General features: G+C 40.5%; 1 protein-coding gene across 2 annotated transcripts in view; it reads left to right on the forward strand.

The window, feature by feature from the left end:
• The first annotated feature begins 3090 nt into the window (after positions 1-3090).
• The window catches only part of igsf11 (immunoglobulin superfamily member 11), an 89919-nt gene continuing 69171 nt past the window's right edge, over positions 3091-23838 (forward strand). The window contains exon 1 of one of the 2 annotated variants that reach the window (XM_029446257.1): positions 3091-3632. In XM_029446257.1, coding sequence (XP_029302117.1) covers positions 3572-3632 — 61 coding nt within the window. In that variant the 5' untranslated portion in view covers positions 3091-3571. Of the gene's footprint in view, positions 3633-20983; positions 21580-23838 lie in introns of those variants that run through there. The other variant, XM_029446258.1, reaches the window with a different exon arrangement.

Raw genomic sequence — 23838 nt, forward strand, 5'->3', positions numbered from 1 at the left:
GATGGCAGTGTTGTGTATTTGTAAAGGTCATTCACAGTTTGAAGTCTTCAGAAGATTAAAGCACTTTTATATTCAAGATATTGTTAAGAATACACAACATATAGAAAATGTTGTTGTTTGTCACTGCAATTAATTTGGATCAATTTAGTTAAAATGACAAAACAAATAGATTATCTTTAGAAAAAAAAAATATTAATGTAGTCATTTAATATGGGTCAAAAATGTTAAATAGCTAGTACTGATGCTGATTAATGTCGTAGGTGTTGCTGCATTTATATTCTATGAACAATGTATACAAATGCATCACATTTGAGATAATGTTTTGTGGGTAACCTCTTAATCAGCAAAGTAACTAACTGTATAACAGATTTAGTGGAGTAAAAAGTCCAATATTTTGCTTTTGAAGTGTAATAGAAACAGAAGGCAAATACTTGAACAAGTGCTTCAAAATTGTACTGAAGTTCAGTCTTTGAGTATATTCATAGTTATGTTTCACAACTGCAGTGGACGCACTGAGTTGGTTCAGGTTGAACTGTTCAACAATAAAAGAGAAAGTGAAGCCTCTCAACAATAGGTCTAACAACTCAAAAAATAGACGACACAGCACTAAACCGAGGATCAACCGTTTACCTTCAATATTGAAATTGTTGTGCCGGAGGATTGAGGATCTCCTTCAGGTCTTTTGAATCTTTTATGGGGTTGCAGAAAAACATAAAAAGGAATCCATAATAAATCAAGCGTGCATCTTTCTATCCATCATGTTCAAACCTTTATTTTATTTTAGGGAATATTGAAGGGAGAAAGCAGTGGCTGATTTAAAACGATATCTTTCATGTTTGGGTTTTCATTTGTGCCAAAAGTGTGCATCTATTTCCATAATGGCATATGTTTTTCATCCTTTTTCCATATTTCCTCACTGTTGTACATTGTCATGACTTTGTACATTTAGTTCCGTTTGATTTTGCTGTTTGAGAATGCAAATCAGATGATTTGCATTTTCCATAGGTTCTGGTAAATGGAAACCTCACACCTCAGTCAACATCAAAGAGCATGTACGGAACAAACAGAAACTCTAAAGACAAAAACTAATATAGCAATGTGCAAAGTCAATTAATATTTAACCAAAAATGAAAAACATGTGCTATTAAATCCTATAAAAGGGTGCAGATCAATAATATTTCTCAAAAAACAGAGTCTTTGATTTGATTCTGTGCTCATAGACAGAATATAGTTGTGCTGCATTAAGCCAATCTGCCCTCAGGTATACTGTAACCCCAAACACTGTGTGCCGCTTCCAACCTTTAAGATCTGACCCGATGCACTGGATGTTCTTTTCTCTCTGACACAACTTGCTTGAATGCAATATCACAACACTATATACGAGGAAGGGAGCTGAGGGTTCATGTGAGAAAAGTTTAAAAATGTAGGCAGAAAGTGAGTGAGAGATGAAGACAGAGAGGGCTGAGACCTTAGGGATCCTTAAGATCCTCTTGTACCTTATTTGTCTGCAGCGACAGCTAAATGTCTGAGGTTCTGCCAACAGCTTCAGGGCTGAAGAGAATGGAGGGAAGGATGGATGAGGAGGGCATTGCCCCCATCCCCATCATGTCTTTCACTTTGATTTTACCTTTCTCAAAGTCTTAAAAAATCTAATTAGGAAGAACGCTCAAAAAAATACTTCAGTTAGAAATGTTCTCTTTGAAGTTTGGATGTTGTATTAGCTAACAAACTGCTACGACGAGATACCCTGTGAAGTGAAAGCTTTACGCAGCTATTAGGCTGAGGTGAGCTGAGTGTGATCAGTGGATCAGAGTGAAGGCCTGAACACAGGTTGTTTGCAGTCATCTCATCTTCTTCTTGTATCGCTGATTAGGTACTTTAGCAGTCCCTTCTACATGCAATGCTTTGATTAATTAAGATACAAAAGTAGCCTATTATTAATGTCTTTCACACACAGAGAGATGTCACTTTCTACAAAGTTTATCTGTAGTCTGTGTTGTGTGTGCTGTGTCTGTTTCTCTTGTTGCCTCTGGTGTGTGAAACACCTGATCAAAACTCTCCCCTGTGTGGCAGTGACACTGCGCTGATATTTACATTTCAAATTATGAAAATGACTCAGAATAAAGGGCCTAATATAGCATCAACCATCAAAGAGGCTTATGAATTCTGGCATCATTATGGCAGAACATTAAAACAAAACAAAGAAATCACACAGCAAAAGGTTGTCTTTTATTATATTATATTATTGATTGTCACTTTTATCCATTATTCACTGTAAAATGTTAAAAACGCCACTTATCTAGGTAATTAATCACTATAAAAAAGTACCAAAGATGTTCTATTCTATTTTATTCTGCTTTATTTCTTTTAATTTAATTTTAGTTGATATTATTCAGTTCTGTTTTATTCTATTCTACTCTGTTTTATTTATTTTTATTTCATTTAATTCTATATTATTCAGTTCTGTTTTATTCTATTCTATTCCATCAGTCGTTCTGTGATTGCGCCGCAGGAGGGCACGAACGTCTCGCTCTCGTGTGGCGTCAGCGGTCTCCCAGCAACGGCCGGGCTCGAGCTCATTTTAATCATCCGCTGCTGACCGCCATCAAGCCGCACAGACACACTCAGAATACAACCGGAAACCAGGTGGATTTTACCTACAAAGTAAAAGCACACTGAGTTCAGGTATGTTTCTCGCAGTCCATTTTACTATAGCTGAAGCCTATTTGTACGGTCTTACAGTGGAGGAGAGTCACGTGGAGACGTTATTAACAGACATTACAAACTGAATTGTTTGTTCAGATAAGTTATTTTGTTAAACATTTGACTGACTTCATAAAGTAATGACACATTTTTCTTTAATTGTCCTTTTCTTTTAGAGTTGAGAAATGTTTTTCAATGCAGGGAAGTTTGGGGAGCACACAGGTTTTGAGGAGTGACGTGACTGATGGACTGACCCTTTGTCCTTTTGCCATCTCATGACAACACATCCACGGATATTTTAGTTTGAAAAATAGAAACAGGAAGTCGTATTGTTTCCAATGCTGCGTAATTTGCTCCCAGGTCCGCTTTATTCCCAGCCGCAGCAGAACAGACGAGAAACCATGGAGCGCAACAAGACGCGTTGGAGAGACTCACCAAGCAGAGGGGAAAAGTGGCAGTTTCTGATCTGTTTGTAAGTCACTTTCAGCGAGAGTCGTCAGATGTTTGTTCACCAGTAGTTGGACATTGAGTTGTTTTGCAAGCGTGCGTAAACTGACTGGAGAGGTCTAGGAAAGAAGGAAATAGACTTGGAGTGACCAGCAGATACCAAAGAACGGGAGGAAAGAAGGAGTAAAAAGCGGCCGAAGGAGAGACGAGTGCCCGTTGAATAGAACATTTGAACATTTCACGTTGTTTTTGGGAAATGTCGCTAGTGTGCGCTGCGTAATATCCCGGACTTCTTTCATGTGTCATGCCATTAGAGGGGACAGTTACTTATCTTCAAGGAAACTGTGAGCAGAGCTGAGATTTCATAAAGAAAGAAGCACTGGGCTAACACTGAGAACCATTCACTGAACAGTTACGAGCCATGGTGAAGTTTCATAACTCGGACCTATGGATAGCCTGGATGATCATATTCTGCATGGAGGGTAAGTTGTGTGACACTTGGAAACTTGTCAACTTATCCTCAGCTACAAGCACAATGCACCTCGCACACTGACAACCATATACTACTACTACTACTACTACTACTACTACTACTACTACTACTAATAATAATAATCTAAAAATAATAATAACAATAATACTAGAAACATATTCTAAAAAGGGTTTTCTATTTTCTATCACGTGTACAAATCATTATTGCGATACATGTGCATCAGTACTGCAAAAACAGATGTATCTGGAATTAAATTGTGCAACGGGCTCAACTCCTCTCCAAGAGCGCGTGCCACATTCATTTGATCCCCCTCCTCCTTAATACTGTATGTTTGGATCAGGCTGATAAATCCCCGGCATTTCCACAAAAAACTAAAGCACCGATTTAGGATGACTTTTCCCCGATGTTCGCCATGTCATCTCTCCCAAAAGCACTTTTGATTGTGCACGTCTTATCCATAATGCGCTATGCCGTACACAACACAAGGTCTAAAATCACTGCGTTTTAAAACCACTCAACCACCAACGATACAAATCCAAACGAGGCGCACAGTGAGAGAGTCTGTGTTGTGAAATAGAAACCGGGCAGACGGTGGTAGCCGTCCGATTAACGAGAAGCAGGGTTACCAGGCAGCTCACGAGAGGAATATCCCAAAGGAAAATCACCATATACACCTATAATTCTCCCACGCGGAATTGCATGTGTATATGTGTGTCTGTGGCACTTAATAGCAAGTTTGTTGACCTCATCTTTCTTCTTAGTCTAGTTATTATTAGTAATCCAACAATATGGCTTTTGGATGTGAATGCACGTTTTTCATACATTTATGTTTGCTCTTTATTATATAATACAATATCAATAAAATGTTTATAATGACACACTGGTATTTGTTATATAAGTCTTTAGTTCGGCAAAAGCATTTTGGAAATACAAATATAAATGTACAAGCATAGAAATACCATTAAAGAAAAGTGTAATGGCACAATCAATGAACATCATGTGTTAATGTATTCATGCACATATTATGTAGGATAATGAATAACGATGCTTAAAAGGCATTAAGAGGCTGTAAATTAAAAATAAATGAGTTCATTAAACTTCTTTCACATAAAGTACACATATTTTTTAAAGAAAAATAGCAAAGCAGAGCAGAAAGAAATGCTAGACAACTCCAACCAAGGTCCCTTAGAGCCCCTTGTCAGGAAACCAAATGAATTTTTACTGAACCATGAAGGCACACACACACACAAACACACACACACACACACACACACACACACACACACACACACACACATACACACACACACACACACACACACACACACACACACACACACACACTGGCTTGACATCTCAATTTGGACAGAACAATTGTGTGAGATTGAATTCAGTCCTGATTGGCCACATGTTTCACTCTGCTGCTCACTGGTTTAGCTGTGCACCTCTGGAGTGAGTGGACGTATGGCGTCTTATCAGTTTTACTCAGGGTTACACACACGCGCACACGCACCACGCACACGCACACACGCACGCACACACACAAGATTATTTGGTTTGACCAGTCTTCCCCTTCGTCTGATAAAATGGTTTGAAATAAACAATTGTGGTCTGTGACCGCTCTTTATTTTCCATCCCGAAGTGACTCACGTGTCCAGCCAATTAAAAATCCTCAACAATTGAAATGAGTGAAGATTTAAGTCTACAAACCAGTTTACAGAAAGAACAAACTGCTCAGCGTGTAAAAGCTCAGCAGCTCTATTAACAAGCCAGCATGTTCAGAAAGAAGCTACATTTGCTGGACAGTTTTTCTTCTCTCTTCTTGCGTCTTGGTGGGGAGTTGCCAGTGTTTCTATAAATACATTCTGATGCAGCAAAGTCAGTATTGATTGTGGTTGCTTGTTTTGGCTGTGTGAACTGACCTCCACTTTTTGCATGTCAGACATTGTAACTAGATCAATCTGATCGGTTCATTATGTTAGCGGACATTGTTTGGGTTATTACACAATGAGGCCTGTGTAGTTTCACTTTTATCTCACATGTGCATATTAACTAAAATCTCCCTTAGCTTTACTACAAAAAAAGTTAGTTTTTTGGCTAGAATGCATATACGTTTGAGGCTGTGGACGCACACCAAACAGTTAAAAGAAGTGAAAAGAGTAAAGTTCTGAAAAGCAAAACGCTGTGAACAACTATAACAGGATGAAGTAAAGTTCACAAGTGATTTGGACAGGCGTCAGCCACGGCCAAGTTTGTACTTTGAGCATTAGTTAGAGGACATGTCATGTCCTTCTTTAGCCATCCAGCCTCCCCAGTCACACATAAATATTGTATCCTTTCCTCTCAATTAGAAATAGACATCTTACAGCTACACAGTGAAGAAAAGTCGGGACCTTCTGATCTACAGTGAAACATTTGAAGAAAGTTTGTAAAAGTTAGAAGAATTCAAAAATGTGGAGGCTCTGTGCCAATGAACTGATTGGTTCAGCTGTTGTCACAACGAAGCCCCACGGTGATACAAACACAGAGCCGCTCTGCCCATGATGCCCCGCTTTACCGATTCACTCAGAACAACCCTCAAGGGTGTTGCAGGGACCGATCCGGAGGTCCAATCAATTCAGCAAATTAAATTCAAGCGGAGGTGGTGGCTGTGAACTTTTGAACAACTACTGTTGTTTGTTTTGGATGTCTGCATAATAAATCTTATAGGACAAATGTGCATATATGTATATATTTTAAGACAGTGAAATGTGTGGATAAGCCTCCAGGCTTCCATCCCTCTGTTCTGTATGTTTGAAATGAAGAATCCAGTGAGGACAAGGAGCGCTCAAGCATAAATAAAAAAGACAACATTGAGTGTTTCTTAAGCTCATTGACATTCAGGGCATTGGTGTCTGCATCAAAGCTGAACTTAGAACAGCTCCTTTCGACACTTTCTCTGTGAGCTTGTTAACCTTTGAGGTTCTGCTAAAAGTACAAAGTTATACAGCGAGCCCGGTTCTCTACATGGTCTTCTTTGCTCAGTTTGCTGATTTCATTTTAATCAATGCGTTCAAATATGATTCATGCCGTACAGTTGCACTGGGTTCATCGTAGCAGTGAGGATGGTCTTGGTGATTTCGCAGGCCAAAAGACATCCAGCTGTCGAGGTAAATGCCGATCTAAATTTGGTAGAAAAGCTTTTTTTAAACCTACATTTAATAGCTATACAATGTATAGCAGGTCCACAAATAAATCTGCAAATCACCAAAACCATGTTTGCTGGTGTGTTTCTATTGCCAATTCAAAGCAGCTTTTTTTCCCCACTTAATTTATCTATTCAAAATTTTCAGGCAGTCAAAAAGATAATGAGGGATGAGAGAGAAGAGTGACAGGAGCTTTGAAAATATACAAAGTGTGGACAGAGCAGCACAGCTCAGCAGGCCATTTAAATGGACTCTCAGCTTTTGTAACCTCAGGTGTTCTTGCAGTTTAAAAAAACCTGGCATCCAACTCAGAACACGACTCTCAAATCCTGCTAATGCAGAATACATATGATGGAAAATCCCGTCTGGATCAGTTTTATCTGATAAGTAGCGTTACCCCCCTCCTCTTTCCGCCTGCTACTAAAAAGGAGCAGCTGGAACAAGAGTGTTGGACAGATGGAACTTTCCACCTCGATTATTTTTCTCACTAAAAATAGCTTCTCAAAAAATTAAAAGACCTCTGGGACTGCTTGCAAAGTGCATGTGCGTGCATATGCGTGTGTATGTTTGAGCGACAGAGGCACAGAGAACTTCAGATGACAGGGTCCTCAGATGATGGCAGCAGCGGCCAACCTGGGAGTGTGAATGAATAAATGATGGCAGATATTTGGAGGAAGAGAGCACAGCATTCGCCCCGGTCCCACGGTCTCTTAAGCACACATTAAACTAGGCCCCAAAGAGTCCACTGGCTGCTCTGCATGCCAGTTGGCCAAGCATCTGGGGCAAACATCTGATGTGGTCAGTTCACCACGGTTTGGGGTTTTGGGGTTGGTTGTACCTTTAATCAGAGTGGCAAATGAGGGAATCATGAGTGTGTGGGAGCGAGTGATGCTGCATGTTGATGCTGACATGTGATCAGTTGTGTTTTTAACTACATATAGGTTAGATGATTAAAAAGGGTGTTGGTGAAGTAGTGTGTCCCTTTTCAAAACAGAAGGTGTTCAGGTTTGTCATCTAGAACACTTGACGTGGCAAATCCTTTGCCTGCATGTGCACATTCATTCATTCCTCCTGTGCAGAGGAACTCTGTAAATTAAGCTTTTCAACTTTTTATGACACGTAAGAAATGTTGCATTGGAAAATCTGTGTTGCAGCATTGCAGTAACCAGTTTTCTCTTAGTATGCGTGAGTCACAAGATCATTGCCCTGAGCAGCGAGATAACTTCTCTATGGATTAAGTGTGATAATTGCATTATTGTGAACGCTGATGTTAGTTAAGAACCTGCAAAAGGCAACACCTCCACTTTATAACTCAAGCATGGAAAAGGATTTGATGCAGTCTTGGTGCAGAGGGGAAGGTATATCCATGACAAGACCTCAAAACATGACAACAATCACAAACAATCTACATGTTTAAACTGTTAACAGTCAACACATATACTGCGGCTCTCAATCAGTGTCTGCCAGAGGGTCGTTAAGTTGATCTCTGGTATTACCACGAGTAGATGCTGTGTATATCATTGTAGTTCTTTATGAGCTCAGATCAATGGCGAAGGAAATGCTCCTGTGCACACATTATTCCCACAAGTGTGTGCTAATGGGCAGGGTGTGTGTGTGTGTGTGTGTGTGTGGTTGGGACCTCATATTCCCTAAGCAAATAAATGACAGTGCATCCCAAATGATCAAGGTTCCCCTTTGATTGGAATGAACCTGATCCGTTTGATGAACCAATCACATATCTTCAGGTCTGATGCAGTTAGTTTGTCTTTTAGGTTCATTAGGGAGCTTCACACTCTCCAGTGAGCTCAATGTTGAGAAGAAAGGAAACTTCAGTCTGTTCAGCTGTTCATTCATATGCAAAAACATCTTTCCTTTTTAATTACATTGAAACAATCTAAACGATACCATAAGAAGCATCTATAAGTAACGTAAAAAATAACACAACATTGTGTTTTCAAAGCCAATGTATAGTAAATAAAACATTCCAGGGTTGAAGTTGCTAAATTGAGAGAATGAAATAAGGAGTGCATACTGAGTGTACAAAGTGTTGTCGTAATTTGAGGGATTTACATGACACCCACCATGCACGTACAATTGGACGTAGATGTAACGACCATATGATGATGATGATGATGATGATGATGATGATGATGATGATGATGATGATGGGGCCATTCATCTGAAACAAGTGATACATTTCTCATTGGAACAGGTTTCACAGCACCACAGTTTTTAGCACAATACAAAAGCAAACATTGCACTGCTCTCAGAGGAGGCAAGCAGTCCATAAAGACAGACAGCTACATGAAATGTTGCAGTGGGAGCTGCATTTACAGCTGGCCCGGAGGAAGGATGAGTTTCTGACACGAGTGAGTCCTGAAGCAAGGCCTATATATATATATATATATATATATATATATATATATAGGTATATTTAACCGTACTCTCTGGAGTACTGTGGCATAGCATCACTAATTTGAAATTGATTGTTAATTGATCCACACAATGACTAAATGACCTTACAGCACTTGATGAACCCAGCAGCTGAACTGGCTTGTGTGACAAAGCGTGATGCATTTCAGTGCATGGTGGTCAGTCGAGTTGTCTTGACCAAATAATTGCACAGGCCCCTAAAATTACACTGCGGATAATTTAATATTCTAGAGAAAGGTCATTTTGTGAATTGCTCACTTGTGCACATGATGGCTGTCTGTGCCTAACAGAGAGCTCCTGCACAAATAACTTCTGTCTTGGTTGACGTGGTTTCAAAAAAGATGAACTAGTCAGCATTTACAAGCTTCTTGCTGCTGTACATACATTGCAGTTAGTGGACAGTTCCTAAACATTTTTTCTTACCTATGACAGAAGCATGTTAGCTCAGTGGAATCTATATTTGCGGACAGGTTGAGCCGCTGAACTGAGCTTGAAACCCTCTGTCTGTCGTCCTGACACTCATATCTCTGCTAATGGAGTGAAAATGCAGAACACTGCAAAGTGAAGAGAATAGAGGGAAACAAAGTGACAAAAGGAACAGATTCTCCTGCATTAAATATGCCCAGGGCTTTTCACAGCCATAGGTAATTCATAAACTGGCAGTTGGGGTAAAACACTGCTGTTTCACTTTTGCTTTTGCTCTTTTAATTTAGTTCAATGTCTTCACGTACATTTTTGCTTGATATATTCTGGTAGTTTTGCACTCACCAAATAAGCACATATACAGTATAATGTGAAAAATAGCCATATAGCCACATATCTCTGACGAAGATAAAAGTAAAGCTATGATAAAGTGGACTGCAATGGATTAAGTAATTGAGACCCCGATGGAACATTTTAGGGAAAAACAACAATTATTTAGAAAACAAAATGAGCGCAAATGTTACCATTCATCACAGTTTACAGAACAACTTTCAGTTTTTTTAAATTGGTCAGTAGAAGTGGTAAGCGCTGTCTGTAGTAGTGTGTTTACAGCTAACTCCAAAAAGCCTATTGCTCTTAATGTTGAATCAGCAGCACACTTGTATAAACTAGTACAGTGTTAATATCTGCTCGGTAAGGACACTAAAATGAGATGCCCCTGCAAGAGTGCAAAGCGAGCTCCGTGACACACTTTGGCTTTCAGTAAATGTGTGTTAACTGCCTTCGTCCCTCCCTATAGAACATGTTGTGCATCAGCTCTCTGTAGTTTCATTAATAGTCCCTGTTGTGTACAGCGTCCACGAGACATACTCAATCACTTGTGCTCTTTTTCTCAGGTGTTCTTTCAGAATACAGATCCAACTTCTCCCTTATCATGACCTATATCCCTCTATGTTTCTCCTTGCACCCTTGTATTTGTGTTTCGCTTCCGTTGACATCACTCTGTTTTCCAATTTCACTCTCTTTCACTGTCTCTCTTTTTCATACTTCAGATCCCTCTGTGCCTCACTTTCACACACTCTAAGTATCTCTCTCTCTGCCTCTTTTTTTCTCTGTCGTCCTACAAACTCCGTCGACACACAAATTACTTTCCAGGGATGAGGACGAGACTGAAAAGTGGTCCCCGCTTGTTCTGTCCTCGCAGACAATGAATGAGCATGTCAAATCTGATGCATGTGAACAGCCAGGAAGAACGGCGCGTTAAGGCGCACAGTGAGAAAGAGAGAGGGAGGGAGGGAGAGAAAAAAAAAATGCGAGCACGAGAGGTCCCATCTGTGCATTGTTACAGTAGACTTCCTCTTAACATTGTCGCTGTTGTATCCAATAGAACGGGAGGGGGCACCCGTGGGACTGTGACGAACTGGGGAACAGACATTTGCCCAGCTTGTGCATATACACACATTTAGATGCACTTGTAAATGAAATATGTGCAATACCACACAAACATTTACAAAAAAACCCCATCTTAATATGAAATATACTCATACACGCACAGAGACACACGAGGCTTAACACATCTTTATAGTAATATTTCAAAGATTTACTCACAGTCTGCATTTTACATTGTTCTTCCTGTTCTAACTTATGTTTATATGCATATATTTCACATGTTGGTTTAGCTTGATGACCCTTTGGCCACAAAAACTTGTTGAGAGCATACACTAAACTGAAATGGTTGAATAAAAAAGAGAAGATGAGCAATGCTTTCTTACATCCTGTGAGACCTACTTCTCGTGGCGACCACGTAGGCGGTGTTAGTCTAACAACTGTACGAGCGCCATAGATATCAGGGGGCACCATATGCTGCTGTGCCCCTTTAACCCTTAATCCATGCCTCTACTGCCTTATCTGGTTGCCCTCCCTTGCAGCCTAGAGACTGGTGGTGGGGGCAGGGAAACACTGTCCAGTACGCTGCACTCTACTTTGTATTTGTAATGTGCTCAATTTGCAAATCCACTCGGCCCTAGATAGTTTTGCCAGAATATGAAAGGCGAAAATTCACCATCACACACACGCACACAAGTTAAGGCATGGATGTACCTACCCACACACACACACACACACACACACACACACACACACACACACACACACACACACACACACACACACCTTTCACCCCATCCCTCCCACACACATTCATATCACAAGGGTATTGCACAGACTTATCTGATAATGCCAGATAGTAGTATTGTCACAGACACCACTGTGTGTGTGTGTGTGTGTGTGTTCGTGTGTGTGTGTGTGTGTGTGTGCTCCTATTCGTCCACTATCCTACAAAAAGCCTTTTATGTAGATCCCAGCTATTGGAGGAGCTTTAAATAAGCGTAACACAATAATGGAGTGTTTGGTCCTTGCACGTTTGTCCCACATGACATCAACTGAGGGGAGGGCTGCTGAGGGTAGAAACAAAGAATTACTCTATTCAGGAAGCCAACCTTGGAGAAATACACTAACACTGACTATGCTATGACACCCTTGAACACGATAATCAGTTCTGTAATTAAAGGTATACATTTCAAGATAAACTCAGCACTTCCACGACCCTGAGCATAAATTCCAAGTGACAATGACTGTGGTACAATCACTCAGTACTGCAATAAAGCCTTGGAAATCCTTAACTTGATTCGTATGTGAATGTATCTCTAACATAACAGGGGCATTATTAATGGAAAATCAACATACACTGTCTATTTGAGTGAATTTTATATTTAAGTGTATAGTGTTAAACATAAAGCATTAGTGGAACATAGACAATTACATGATTCACCTTGCTTTTTTGTATGACCGAGGAGACTATGACTTGCTTACTTGCCTCTTCTGATGAGCCGCGCCTGCTGATCCGTACCCAGCTTGTCCGCTAAGAGGTGATTTGTGAATATGGAACAATGTGTAAACTATTGAGCCAAGGCCCAAATCATCTGCTAAGACGGGCTTTGCTGCAGATTATGTCTGTCATTTGGTCTGTGACCCTGGCTTATAGATAGCTTTGGCTTTATTTGATCAGTTCAGTGACATGCATAAACGAAGGTTGGATATAGACATAGTCAAGCCACACTTTATTATAATTAACACCATGAAAACGTCTGTCTATAACCATACTTTTTTACATGTTTACATGATTTGTCAGGACATTTCCGACATTACAATCCACTTGGATATGTGATCCAAGGAGGCTGTTTTAAATTCTTGAATGTATATCTGTGCAGTGTTGCCCATCGCAGCTTCATCATCTTAAAAATGTCTCAAAGGGGGCGCCCCAGAAGCTCACATTGTAAAGCGGGTGCCCCATGTATCCATTGAAAGAAAAAACAAATGTAAATGATAGTGTCTGGACAAGCAGAGAGACAAACACACACTTGAAGCAGACATGTTTAGTGCACACACACAGTAGACAGGAAGTGAGTGTAATGATGGAGCAACAAAAAGGCAGCTCTGGAGTTGGTTCTGGAAAGCTGATATGTGTGTACTACTCTTTAAATCAAAGTAAAAGAAGAAGTGTGTCTTTCCCAAGATAAACAGTGGATTGTATTTAAAGATTAAAACGGGTTTATCTTCGCGAGGGGACGTGTATCTAAAGGTATGTAGCTTGGTAGGACATGCTCTATTGCCTTCTAATTTCCCCTTAAATGTCAGTGACAGTCTGCCAGCCAGCACCCTGTGATCGGAAGGCGTGAAAGGGTACATAAAGGATGGTGAGATCAGATAAATGTGATCGTGTGAGCTTGTTTGCTATTTATATGCTAGCAGAAGCTGCAGTATTTGAAATCCGATCTAACTCAAACTGAGAGACGGTGAAGGGAGGTCAGAATCTGTGCAGTGTGACAAAATCCTCTGATTTATTCAATATTATTAAATTCATTAAAGAGAGTTAAATTTTGTGACATTGCAAAATATTGTGTTATTTATTTTCATTTGTTAGGATGCCATCAGCTTGATCACAGCAGGAGCTGTTCTTCCTCGGGTTAAGGAATGCAGATTTGGGTATCATAGGCAAAGCTGTGAAAATTTAAGTCATGACTAATTTTGCAACTTCACCAACATGTTACATGTAAATAGAAAATAGCAATGGGCCTAGGAATGAACCTTGTGGCACACCTACATGTTCTCATCAGAATAATTCAACCTTAGTGAGGTATCAAATTTAACGGAAGAAAAAACAATAAATAATCAAGAAAAATGAAGTGGGGATGTGTGTGCTCAGCCAGACAACTCAGAGATCGAGGTGACTGAAAAGGGAGATGTATGCTTTTGTCCTGCTGTTCCCACAATTAGAGTCTCCTGTTTCCCGTCTCTTATTTGTTTATTGTCAACTGCTCCAATACACACACATGTACACACACACACACACACACACACACACACACACACACACACACACACACACACACACACACACACACACACACACACACACACAATGTCAAACAATCCAATTAGCTACCATCTAGTCAATTGGGGTAATTACCCAGAGACTAAGTCGTTGTCTCCCTGTGCACTATCACAACTGTAATTATGACAAAAGCAACAATGCTGTGCAATTACAGTTCATTGTCATTGCTCCATATTGATGTAATGTCAGTAAAAATGGCAGAAGGGTGCTGAAATGATAGAACCGCACTGTATAATTTTGATAAAGATCGAAAGTGCGGGGTGGGAAAAAGGGCACGCTGAGCCAGAGAGAGCAAGACGGAGAGTATTCTCACTGGGACCTGTGAGTTGCATAAGGCTTCATAAACATTTCTCATAATCAGTGGCAGAATATCAAGTGATCCATCTTCTCCGGCCTGTAAACGGTTGACATTTTCCCGTAATTAAAACTGTGAGACGAAACGCAGGGTTTTAACGATGACATGAGATGATCAGTGACTCCATTGTACTCAGCTGGAGTGTGCTTTATTAACATGGGACATTGTCCCGTTCCAGGGCAATTTCTTATCATTTAGAAGATGATTTCCCCAATGGAATTCGGGTCTCCGATGGCCAGAGTGGAATGAGTTGCTCTTCCTTTATTCTGCATGGTAATGAAGCAGAATAGGGCTACGTAATGCTTTGTGAGACAGAGAGAGATGTAGCTTTTATTACTGTACCACTGGGTAAGGAGAGAGACGTGGAGATATGTGTTGTATTTTAGAGCACAATGGAAAAAAAAATACTCTTTGTTAAAATGAGAATGGGGTAGAAAAGCAGGGCCCATCAGTGTGCCTGCACAGCCACATGAGATGCTATTCACCATTGTTGTAACAAAACGCTGCTTAGATAAAAGCTCATGAATACAGGTTGCACAGAAGAGCTGAAACATCCACGAATTACACTGCTGCCATGCACAGCGGGGGGGAAAATAATTATTTTTTAATTTGAATTAGTCCTTGTTTGAATTAGAATGAAAAATGAATACTGTGAATTGGCTGTACAGGTGAGATGAGGCATATATGATACAGTGTTTGATAGCTGGTTATCAAAGCATCAGACACTGTTGTGGGGAGGGGGGGGGGGGGTTGCCTAGTTGCTTGTAGATGGAGAGAGGAGAGGGAAGCTGAGGGAGAAAATTTGCCACGCAGGCAGATTTCACACCTGGTTTAACAGTTGGTCTGAGACATGAGAATGAGGGATGAGATGCAGGACTCAGGATGGAAAATACATTTTCAATATTGAACCAAAACCATGATCGTTCTCTAATCTTGTGCTGTAAGTGCCTATACAAAATCATTAACACGTGTAATCATGATTAAGTTGCTCATATTTGAGCAAATGACGTAGAGATAACAAATGGGATACGTTTTCAGTGAACATTTTGCAGCTCAGCGTTTTCTTAAAAATGCATTAGTCGTTGAGTATGAGTATGTAAACCTAATTTCTAGGCAACAGGGCCGCAGGCTGAGACTAGAGAGAACGATCTGGGACCAAACCGGAGTGAGGTGAGAACAGAGGAAAAAGATCAGAGCAGAGAGAGCTAAGAGAAAAAAGGCCAGAAAGTTAAGTTCAGCAGAAGGCCGATATGACAACCTCATACACCTTCGGTTATCTGTTCAATTTGTGCCTAAATTAGTTTTTGCTCCCTGCTGCTGTTTTACTGTCTAGTTATTCTCCTCTCCTCTCCTCTCCTCCCTTCAACTCCAAAAACATCTGGAGCTCACCATCGCCTAAATCCCTCTCTCTCAAACCATTCAACACTTGTTTGTTTCGTGCCATCCCTCAATCTTCCGCTTTAAGTTCAGAGTGAAGAGGGCTCTTGACAACCACAATTTCCCCTCTTTTTATTTCCTTTCTTTATTGCCAGCTTGGGGAGTTGTGAATGAATATGGAAAATAATAGAGGGTAACTTTGTTTTTACAGTTCATTCGCACTGCATTTTCTCTCCCTATCCTGGTGGGGACTCAGGTGGTTATGAGTATTAATAGCTTCCCTCGTTCGTGACGTCGGCTGAAATCACACATGTGCCTCTTAACGCTCAGAGGTGTTTTATGTTAGTTAGACACATCACTCTCAGCAGTTATTTAGTCAGTGCTGTAAAAAAAAAAAACTTGTCTGTATAAAACGCAGAATTAAATCTAATTTTCTCTCTCCTCCTGCCTGCTTTTCTGCCTCATAGCCACAAGCATGTAGTCATCGTCAGGTTTATTCTATCTGTTGCGGTCCTGTTTTTTCTCTCCTCATCATTCTGCTCTTTAATGTGACTGTTAGCCAACATTTCATTCCCTTCTTTTCTCTATTTTCCTGCTTGCGTCCATGTGACCGGTCTCTCTCTCTCTCTCTCTCTCTCCATTGAAACAGTCCTGTATACTCTGTCTGAAAGCTTTGTGGGGTCCTAAATGCTAAATGCCAGTTTGTCTCTGCCAGGCGCCCGCTTAGTGCCGGTCTCCTTGGTGATGAGACCAGCGATCAGGCCGATCTGCACCAGACACTGAGGGGTTTGTGATTGAGCGTGCGTGTTCGTGTGGCTATATGTGTGTGTGTGTTAGTGTCAGCGTACTGTAGATTTATGTGTGTGTTTTGCCTCCTATCTGTGTGAAGACGTGTACAGTATGTAAGCGGGGGAAAGCAGGTCAATACGAGGGACATGTATTAACTGGCTCATTATCATGTGAATGCATTATGTTTCCTGTCAACATGCCTCTGCCAAACAAGAGGGGCCCTGTTCTCTCTGCCAGGACTAAAGCGTCACAGCAGCCAGGCCCCAACGCGGTGCAGTTCTCCACTGGCACAATTTACCGGGAGTTTAGCTCCGCAGACACTGCTGTTGGCCTCATCCTGATTCAGTCCATCTGCACTGGCATCTCAGCAGCCGGTGAGGAATCAGTCTGTGGGAATGAGATGGGAAGACTCCATCCACGACGATGGAGGATTTGTTATGGATTTAGATACCATTGATATAATCCTGAATTTTTATGTATAAAAAAAGATGGTATTGTTGTGTTTAATATACAAAGGCATTCTATTTTCAAGTATGATAACGTATGTGAACATTAACAAAAATGTCTTACAGCGAACTGATTTGAAATCTTTTTTTCAAGAGAGACCTTTGCACAAAAAATAAACACATACAATTCAAGGAAAGTAAATTCACAGACATACATTATTCATTTTCACATTTATAAATTGCATTTTCAAGCGTGATAGCAAATACATATTTACATTTTGATATTTCAAATAAAAGGGTAAAGAAATGTATATATTAATAACATTTTAAAAAGAATTCTCACAAAAAAAAGAGAAATCCATCTTGTATTAAGTGTTGGCCATGCTGCTCATTAAAAACCACATGACCTGATTCTGCTTTCATTAATCAAGTCCCAAGATTATTTTAACAACCGACTGGAGGAAATCTTTCCCGAAAATCAAACCTGCGCTCTGAGGTGAACCACAAAGCAGGTGGCCTTTGCCATTATTATAATCGGCCCACTAATACACTACAACACTTTTCCTACATGGGAGCTGGGTCTCTAGCTGCTGTTGGGGGTATTGATCCCGCTGACAGAGACTAATTCTTTAATACACATATGTAGAGTTAGAGGTCAGCCCTGTGGTCTGAGCTCTCACATCTCACTGGGACCAATTTATTGGCCTGAATAGCCAAAGGGCCTAACAGCAAGACTCCCTGTGCTAATGCAAACCTGAGGTGTTTTAGGGTTTCAGTGTGTGTTAGGTCAGGTGTATGTGTGTGTGTGTGTGTGTGTGTGTATATGTGGGAGAGAGGTCTTACATGCATGTGTTCGTTGTGCTTTAACGTGCTTGTGCAAGCAACATTGAGATGCTTTGACCTGCATCGTTCAGAGATTGCAAGCAGCTCAAACGCACTTATTATGTATTCATGTGTGGGTGAATAACAGCCATGAAGTCTGTGTGAATGAACATATTCTAGACAAATGCAGTTAAAGTGGCTCCACTGGGGGCTAAAGCCTCATGTATTATGAAGACCACCTGTCACTTTCTGTGGTCTCAACTCAGGTGGAGGTTGGGGCTTTTAAAGGTCGTCTAACAAACTGCTTCCACATAATAATAAAAAAATACAGAATTAGCTTGGAGTCAGGTGTTATTGAAAGTTATGTTATCCTATCAAAAGCTCAATCTAAATCCAGAATCCTTTTGAAAGGGGAGACCTCGCCATTACAGGAGAAGCAGACGAGACCAACAGTAAGCACATTTCAAGATGAAGAATAGATAATCTCACTGCTTCCAAATCAAGTTATTTTATTTTAAAAGGAAATGCCTTTCTTGTTGATAACCAGATGGTCTCCTTAGAAGAGGTTTTGGGGAAGTTAATCAGATGTACATTTGCCAAACTAACCAGTAATACCTCATGCGAAAGTCTTTTAGGCTACACTTTGAAAAACACACTTGTGATGAAGCATAAATGTCATCAAACAAGGCTGAGTTTAGCACAAAGAGTCTCTGCTGACTGCCTGGCAACCTCACAGTGATGACAAGACTCCTGGAAGGAACCGTTGTAAAACCACAACATGGCTTTATATGCTTCGGTTTTTGTAAAGATTAAACAAATGACATGTAACTTGTTAATTGTCTTGAAGTGCCAGTAGATGGATTTTATATTCTGTCTCATTTAGCAGCCGCTCTTATCCAGAGCTGCTGACGGTAGCGAATAAGCGTTTCCCCCAAATTATTACACTCCTTTAATTTAAGCACACACAGATTGTTTGGGTCAGCCTCGTCTATATACTCCAATACACAAAATCACTTCCTGACTAATTTGGGGGTAATTTATAAAAGAGGAATCTAACAGTGTTTTCTGTCCTGTACATTTTGCTCTAACTTATTTGAGTCCACGAGTAAAATTAAGGATAATGACAACTGCTTTGCAGAAAGAAGCTAAACAACTTATTTTGGTTTCTGGCATGTGACGGAGGCCTGATTGAGAGAGATAATGAAAAATAATCTGCCTATCTCAATTTACAAATTTAAAAATGACCTTTTGATAAAAGCATATGGCTCCAATAAGTTGGCTCCAGCAGTCTCATGCTCTAACGTCTCTGTGCCAGACTGAGCCGCTCTAACTGCTCTTATTTCCTTCACACTTTTTCCAATTATAACACGACTTGTGATTAAAGGACAGCAGCCTGCTGGGTAATATGTACAGTATGTGTACGTGCATGTGTGTTCAATAGAAATGGAAACGCACGTACGCGAGTTGAGCCGTGTGGGCAAATGTTTTGATGACATTGTCTTTATCAGCTTGGCCAGGGGATGTGCGTATGTGCGTTATCTTTGCATTTGTATATGTGAGTGTGTCTTATCTTGGCTTAATAACTTATACGTCTGCACTAAGAGTTCTCAGTTCACACACTGGGTTAATTGACCTCTGGAGACTTTCTCTCCTTAGTGATAAAGAACGTCTGGATGAAATTATTATTCTGCCTTTGCCTTAGAAATGGGATTTGTAAGGGGCTTTGAGTTGTGGTGGCTCATTAGTTTTAAATGAGACATTTGGACTCACCATCTTGTATTTTGAAATGTTTCTTTGATGCCTTTGTCAGAAATGTTACCATGCTATTACTAGAAATAAAACTACGCTTTCCTTTTTGAATTGGTATCATTTTAGGATTGTTTTCCCACCACCAGTGTCACATTCAAAATGGCCAAATCACAGTTGACAAAAATAGACTTGGACAGGCGGCATACTCTTCAGGTAATCATTTTACCACAACATTGCTTTGGAACAGAACTCTTCATTTGTTTTATTCAGTGGCATATACATATTATATGAGCAATATTAAAAGGTCTGATCATCAATGATTAATACAGTCTTTGTGCTGTAATGTAGGTTAGGTCCCAGGAGGCAAGCAAGGTGGAACGTAAAACAAACAAATCATTCTCCATAAAAGAAAACATCTTTTAACACCCTCTCCACTTCAGCCTGCATTGTAATGACCTGCATTCCCAATAACAAAGATGTTTAAATTTCTTTGCAGCACTCTCAAGGACAGTGTGTGTTTTTTTTTTCCATTTCTTGATACACATACACATACACACATGAGCGGACTCACTCAGAGGCATTCACACCTACACAATCAAAGAAACAACAACAACTAATAAAGCCTTTCTGAAACAAACAACTTGATTAAGACTCAGGAGGGGAGAGAATCAGGTGTGAACACCGTGGGTCATGAAATCATGTGTGAATGTATGCCAAGGATGTGTTTTTAAAGATGCAGTTTCCGCGGTTTTAAGTAATACTCAACCTCTTGAGGGAGTTTGTTTTGGGCATGTTATCTCCATCACTGCTGCTCAGTTTACTACCTGGTGATCGTCTTCTGGCTGAACACTCTGGCAGGAGAGCCGAGCGTAGGTTTGCCTCTCGGGGACACATTGTTGTTTTCCTTGAAGCTGCATTTCTTCAGTGTCCAACTGAGCAGTTCTCTAACTAAGGAAAACTGTGAGTGAGGGAAGCTTTTCCGACTGTATAAAAGTGATTCTTAGAATACTAAGATATACCCCTTTAGACTGCTAAGAGTACATATTTACCTTGACACCAATGCAAGATATTTCACTTTTTATAGCATTCACAAATGTAGCAATAACATCTTCAAACTCTTGTTTTCACAGCTTAAATAGTGTCCTCAAAACTAATGGTGCCCCCAGATTGATCTGTTTGATTGGCGTCAGTGTACTTGTATGTCTCTCTGTGCTTCCTCTGCAGCCACATGCACTATTCCCCAGGCCCCTTCTTTGCTATGTTACATCTATCCACTAGATGGACTCAGACTTTCCCTCCTTTTCCCCCTACCTGACTGCCCCACCCATCTACCCACCTGTTCCCAGTTTCCTGGTCTTCGCCCTACCCCTCACCTGCAACTCATTCCCTCATCAGCCACTCACTATATTTACTGGCTCACACATGTTTTCTGTAAATCACTTATCTGAGACCTACCTGTTTAGTTGTTGGACTTTGGATTTGGTTACCTGTTTGGACTGCCTTCCTGGTTTTGCTTCTTGGTTGCTTCATTACTCCATAAGCTTACAAACCCCCTGTTTCTCTAAAAAATCCTTGAACTCTATAATTTTACCTCTATTGTCAGCATTTGGGCCCTTTCCTCTCTTCCTGTATTCTGTATACATTGCTCTTAAAAGAAGAATGAAGTACTGGATGCATAGACATGAAGGAAGAGACACGAGAAGGTTAAAATAAGGAAGGCACTTAGATATAGAATATTTGACTGAAAAACACTGTTATACTGAAGGAGACAGAGCTTGGCTCCATCAGGGTGCAATTTGGATGTCAGGCGGTGGAGCTGAGCTCCGGTGTGTTGTGTCGTGAAGAGAATGTCACTCTCGCCAGACTGAGAATGAGAAACATCGTGGTGTCTGCGGAGAAGAGAGGTAAATACTTGGATATAATTAAACTAATACTTTAACTCATGGTCTTTGGTAGATTAGATTTACCGAATTACAGGAGATGCCTTGACAGATTAAGGGAAGATGGTGAATCTAATTTTATTGGTACATTGGGTCAGTAATTAGAGGCGTGTTGTTATTTTCCATGTTTGTTTTAATAGAGATCTGATACAGACACAGGCTCAGAGTGGGACTGTGCACCTGGCGAGCGGTAATGAGCTGAAAGAAACTAAAACCCGCTGTAGAACTGAGGTGGACTAGGTTTGTCTCAGTCATTCAATCCATTGTTAATAGATACATATTGCAGTAGCTTTAAACAGCCAAGTACAGCTACTATCAACACAACCTATTTCTTTAATTAGGTTCCCTCTATCAACTCTGATCATTAATTCTCCTGATTTACTCCACAACTTTCTTTAAAATGTCTACATCTTTCCATTCATACCCCCTCCAGGGTTCGAGGACACTGCCAAATAACTGCAAATGTGCAATTACTAACATGAGCAAACACAGAGGCAGATGCTTGAGCTGAGAACAAAGACATATGGATTAACACAAACAGTGATGTCAGGCAGAGAAAGGCCAAGACAGTACACAAGAGACAATTACAGAGAGGTGATATGTGCCCATCAATGTGCTTCAACTGTTTTGTTTTTTTAACTTGTGGTGAGAGAGGGATCCTACAGTTTCGGTGGCTTGGTCTCCATGGAAACTGACATTCCCTTGAAGGTGCTTGGCAGCCACCGCCAATTGTTGAGCTTGGGTAATGGTTTGAAATTCTCTGTAAAGTGCCTCAGAGGTTGAGATTAAATTGAACCTGCTCCGGGTAGACTCACGCAGTGACTAATCACACCGTTTCATAGGGCAGGAAAGATGGAGCTTAATGGCATTCAGACAGGGAAAAATATAGTCTGTTGCTCACATGTACTATGTCTATTTGAGCTTGTTTGTTCTTGGTCACTCTATAAAACATTACTTGGCATTCATTTTAGAAGCACTTCTTGCATCGATAATCATATTGCTGGTAGGAGAGGCATATCCAACCATCGTTGAGTCAGTCCTGCATCGCTGGTCCAACCAGATCATTGAGGCGGGGACATTTTCTTTAAGATGTGTCAACTGTTGAATAACACCACATGTTTCTCTGTTAATGTAACAAGCGGACTTATTATTAAGCTAAACTATGATCTTTTACTAAACATAACCAAGTAGTTTTCTTGCATTTTTTCACAAATCGTGTGTGTAAAACTGCAACTGTATGGGAATGTCATTTTGTAGGAGACAGGGTTGTACCGTGAGCCCTTGCTCCAGCTGACAGACCTATCTGAATGAGAGTGGTCAGGCACCGCTGCTTAACAACCGATGAAATAATCGCTCCTATCTGTCTCCAAGTGCAGAACACTTTAGCCGTATAGTGTAAAGGTTCAACTAATGCTAATGGGCCTGTGAACGTCAGCAGCTGAAAAGGATCAGTCAGGCGCAGCCTTAGCCAGCTCATGGAGAAAATATAGACGATTACTACTTTTTTTTCATTGAATGCATCGGTGAGAAACTTTAGTTGACTTGGAATCAAATTTGTAAACCTTGGTTTACCCAAAGAAGCATTTGTTTGTGAGTTTGGCCTGCTGGTGTTGAATTTGATGTTGTCACACATAATAGCAGCAAGCACATGATGTTTCCAAAATTAAGCTCTTCGCAAAATGTTGTATTCATTGGTAACATGAAACAGCAATGCTGAGGCTTTATTTATTGAATAGGTACCGTGAGGACAAATATGGGTGTTTATGGTATGTCCAAATGAAAACCACAAACATGAACAGCATTGGCACGTAAGTGTGTTTCCGCTTGTGTGCGTCAGAAGCAGATTGTGAAGCTTATTGTATGCCACAGCTGCTCTGTTGTTTCCAGGCCTCCTGTAGATTAGCTGGTCAGTCTCTGTTCATCCTGAGCGAGTCAAAGGTTTCCGGCACAGGACATATCGTAGCTGCCATTGTCTCCTCTTTTCAAGATTCTGTAAATGGAACTACAGTGCACGACAACGAAGCAGTGTTTCGCATGAAATAAAAGAAAACTACATTTAAAAAAGGTTTATTTCCTTGTCTAATAAATCAGCAGATATGGCTAAAGTGTGTCTGGAGTCTTGAGACAGTACTGTTATTTAGGAAAGCAAAGGGATGTAATCGAACTTGAAAGCTAAATGCATGTTTTTCCCAGGAGAAGCCATGTCAAGTGGTTCCATCAAGG

The sequence above is a fragment of the Cottoperca gobio genome, chromosome 13, assembly GCF_900634415.1.
Source record: "Cottoperca gobio chromosome 13, fCotGob3.1, whole genome shotgun sequence".
In the NCBI taxonomy this organism is placed as follows: Eukaryota; Metazoa; Chordata; class Actinopteri; order Perciformes; family Bovichtidae; genus Cottoperca; species Cottoperca gobio.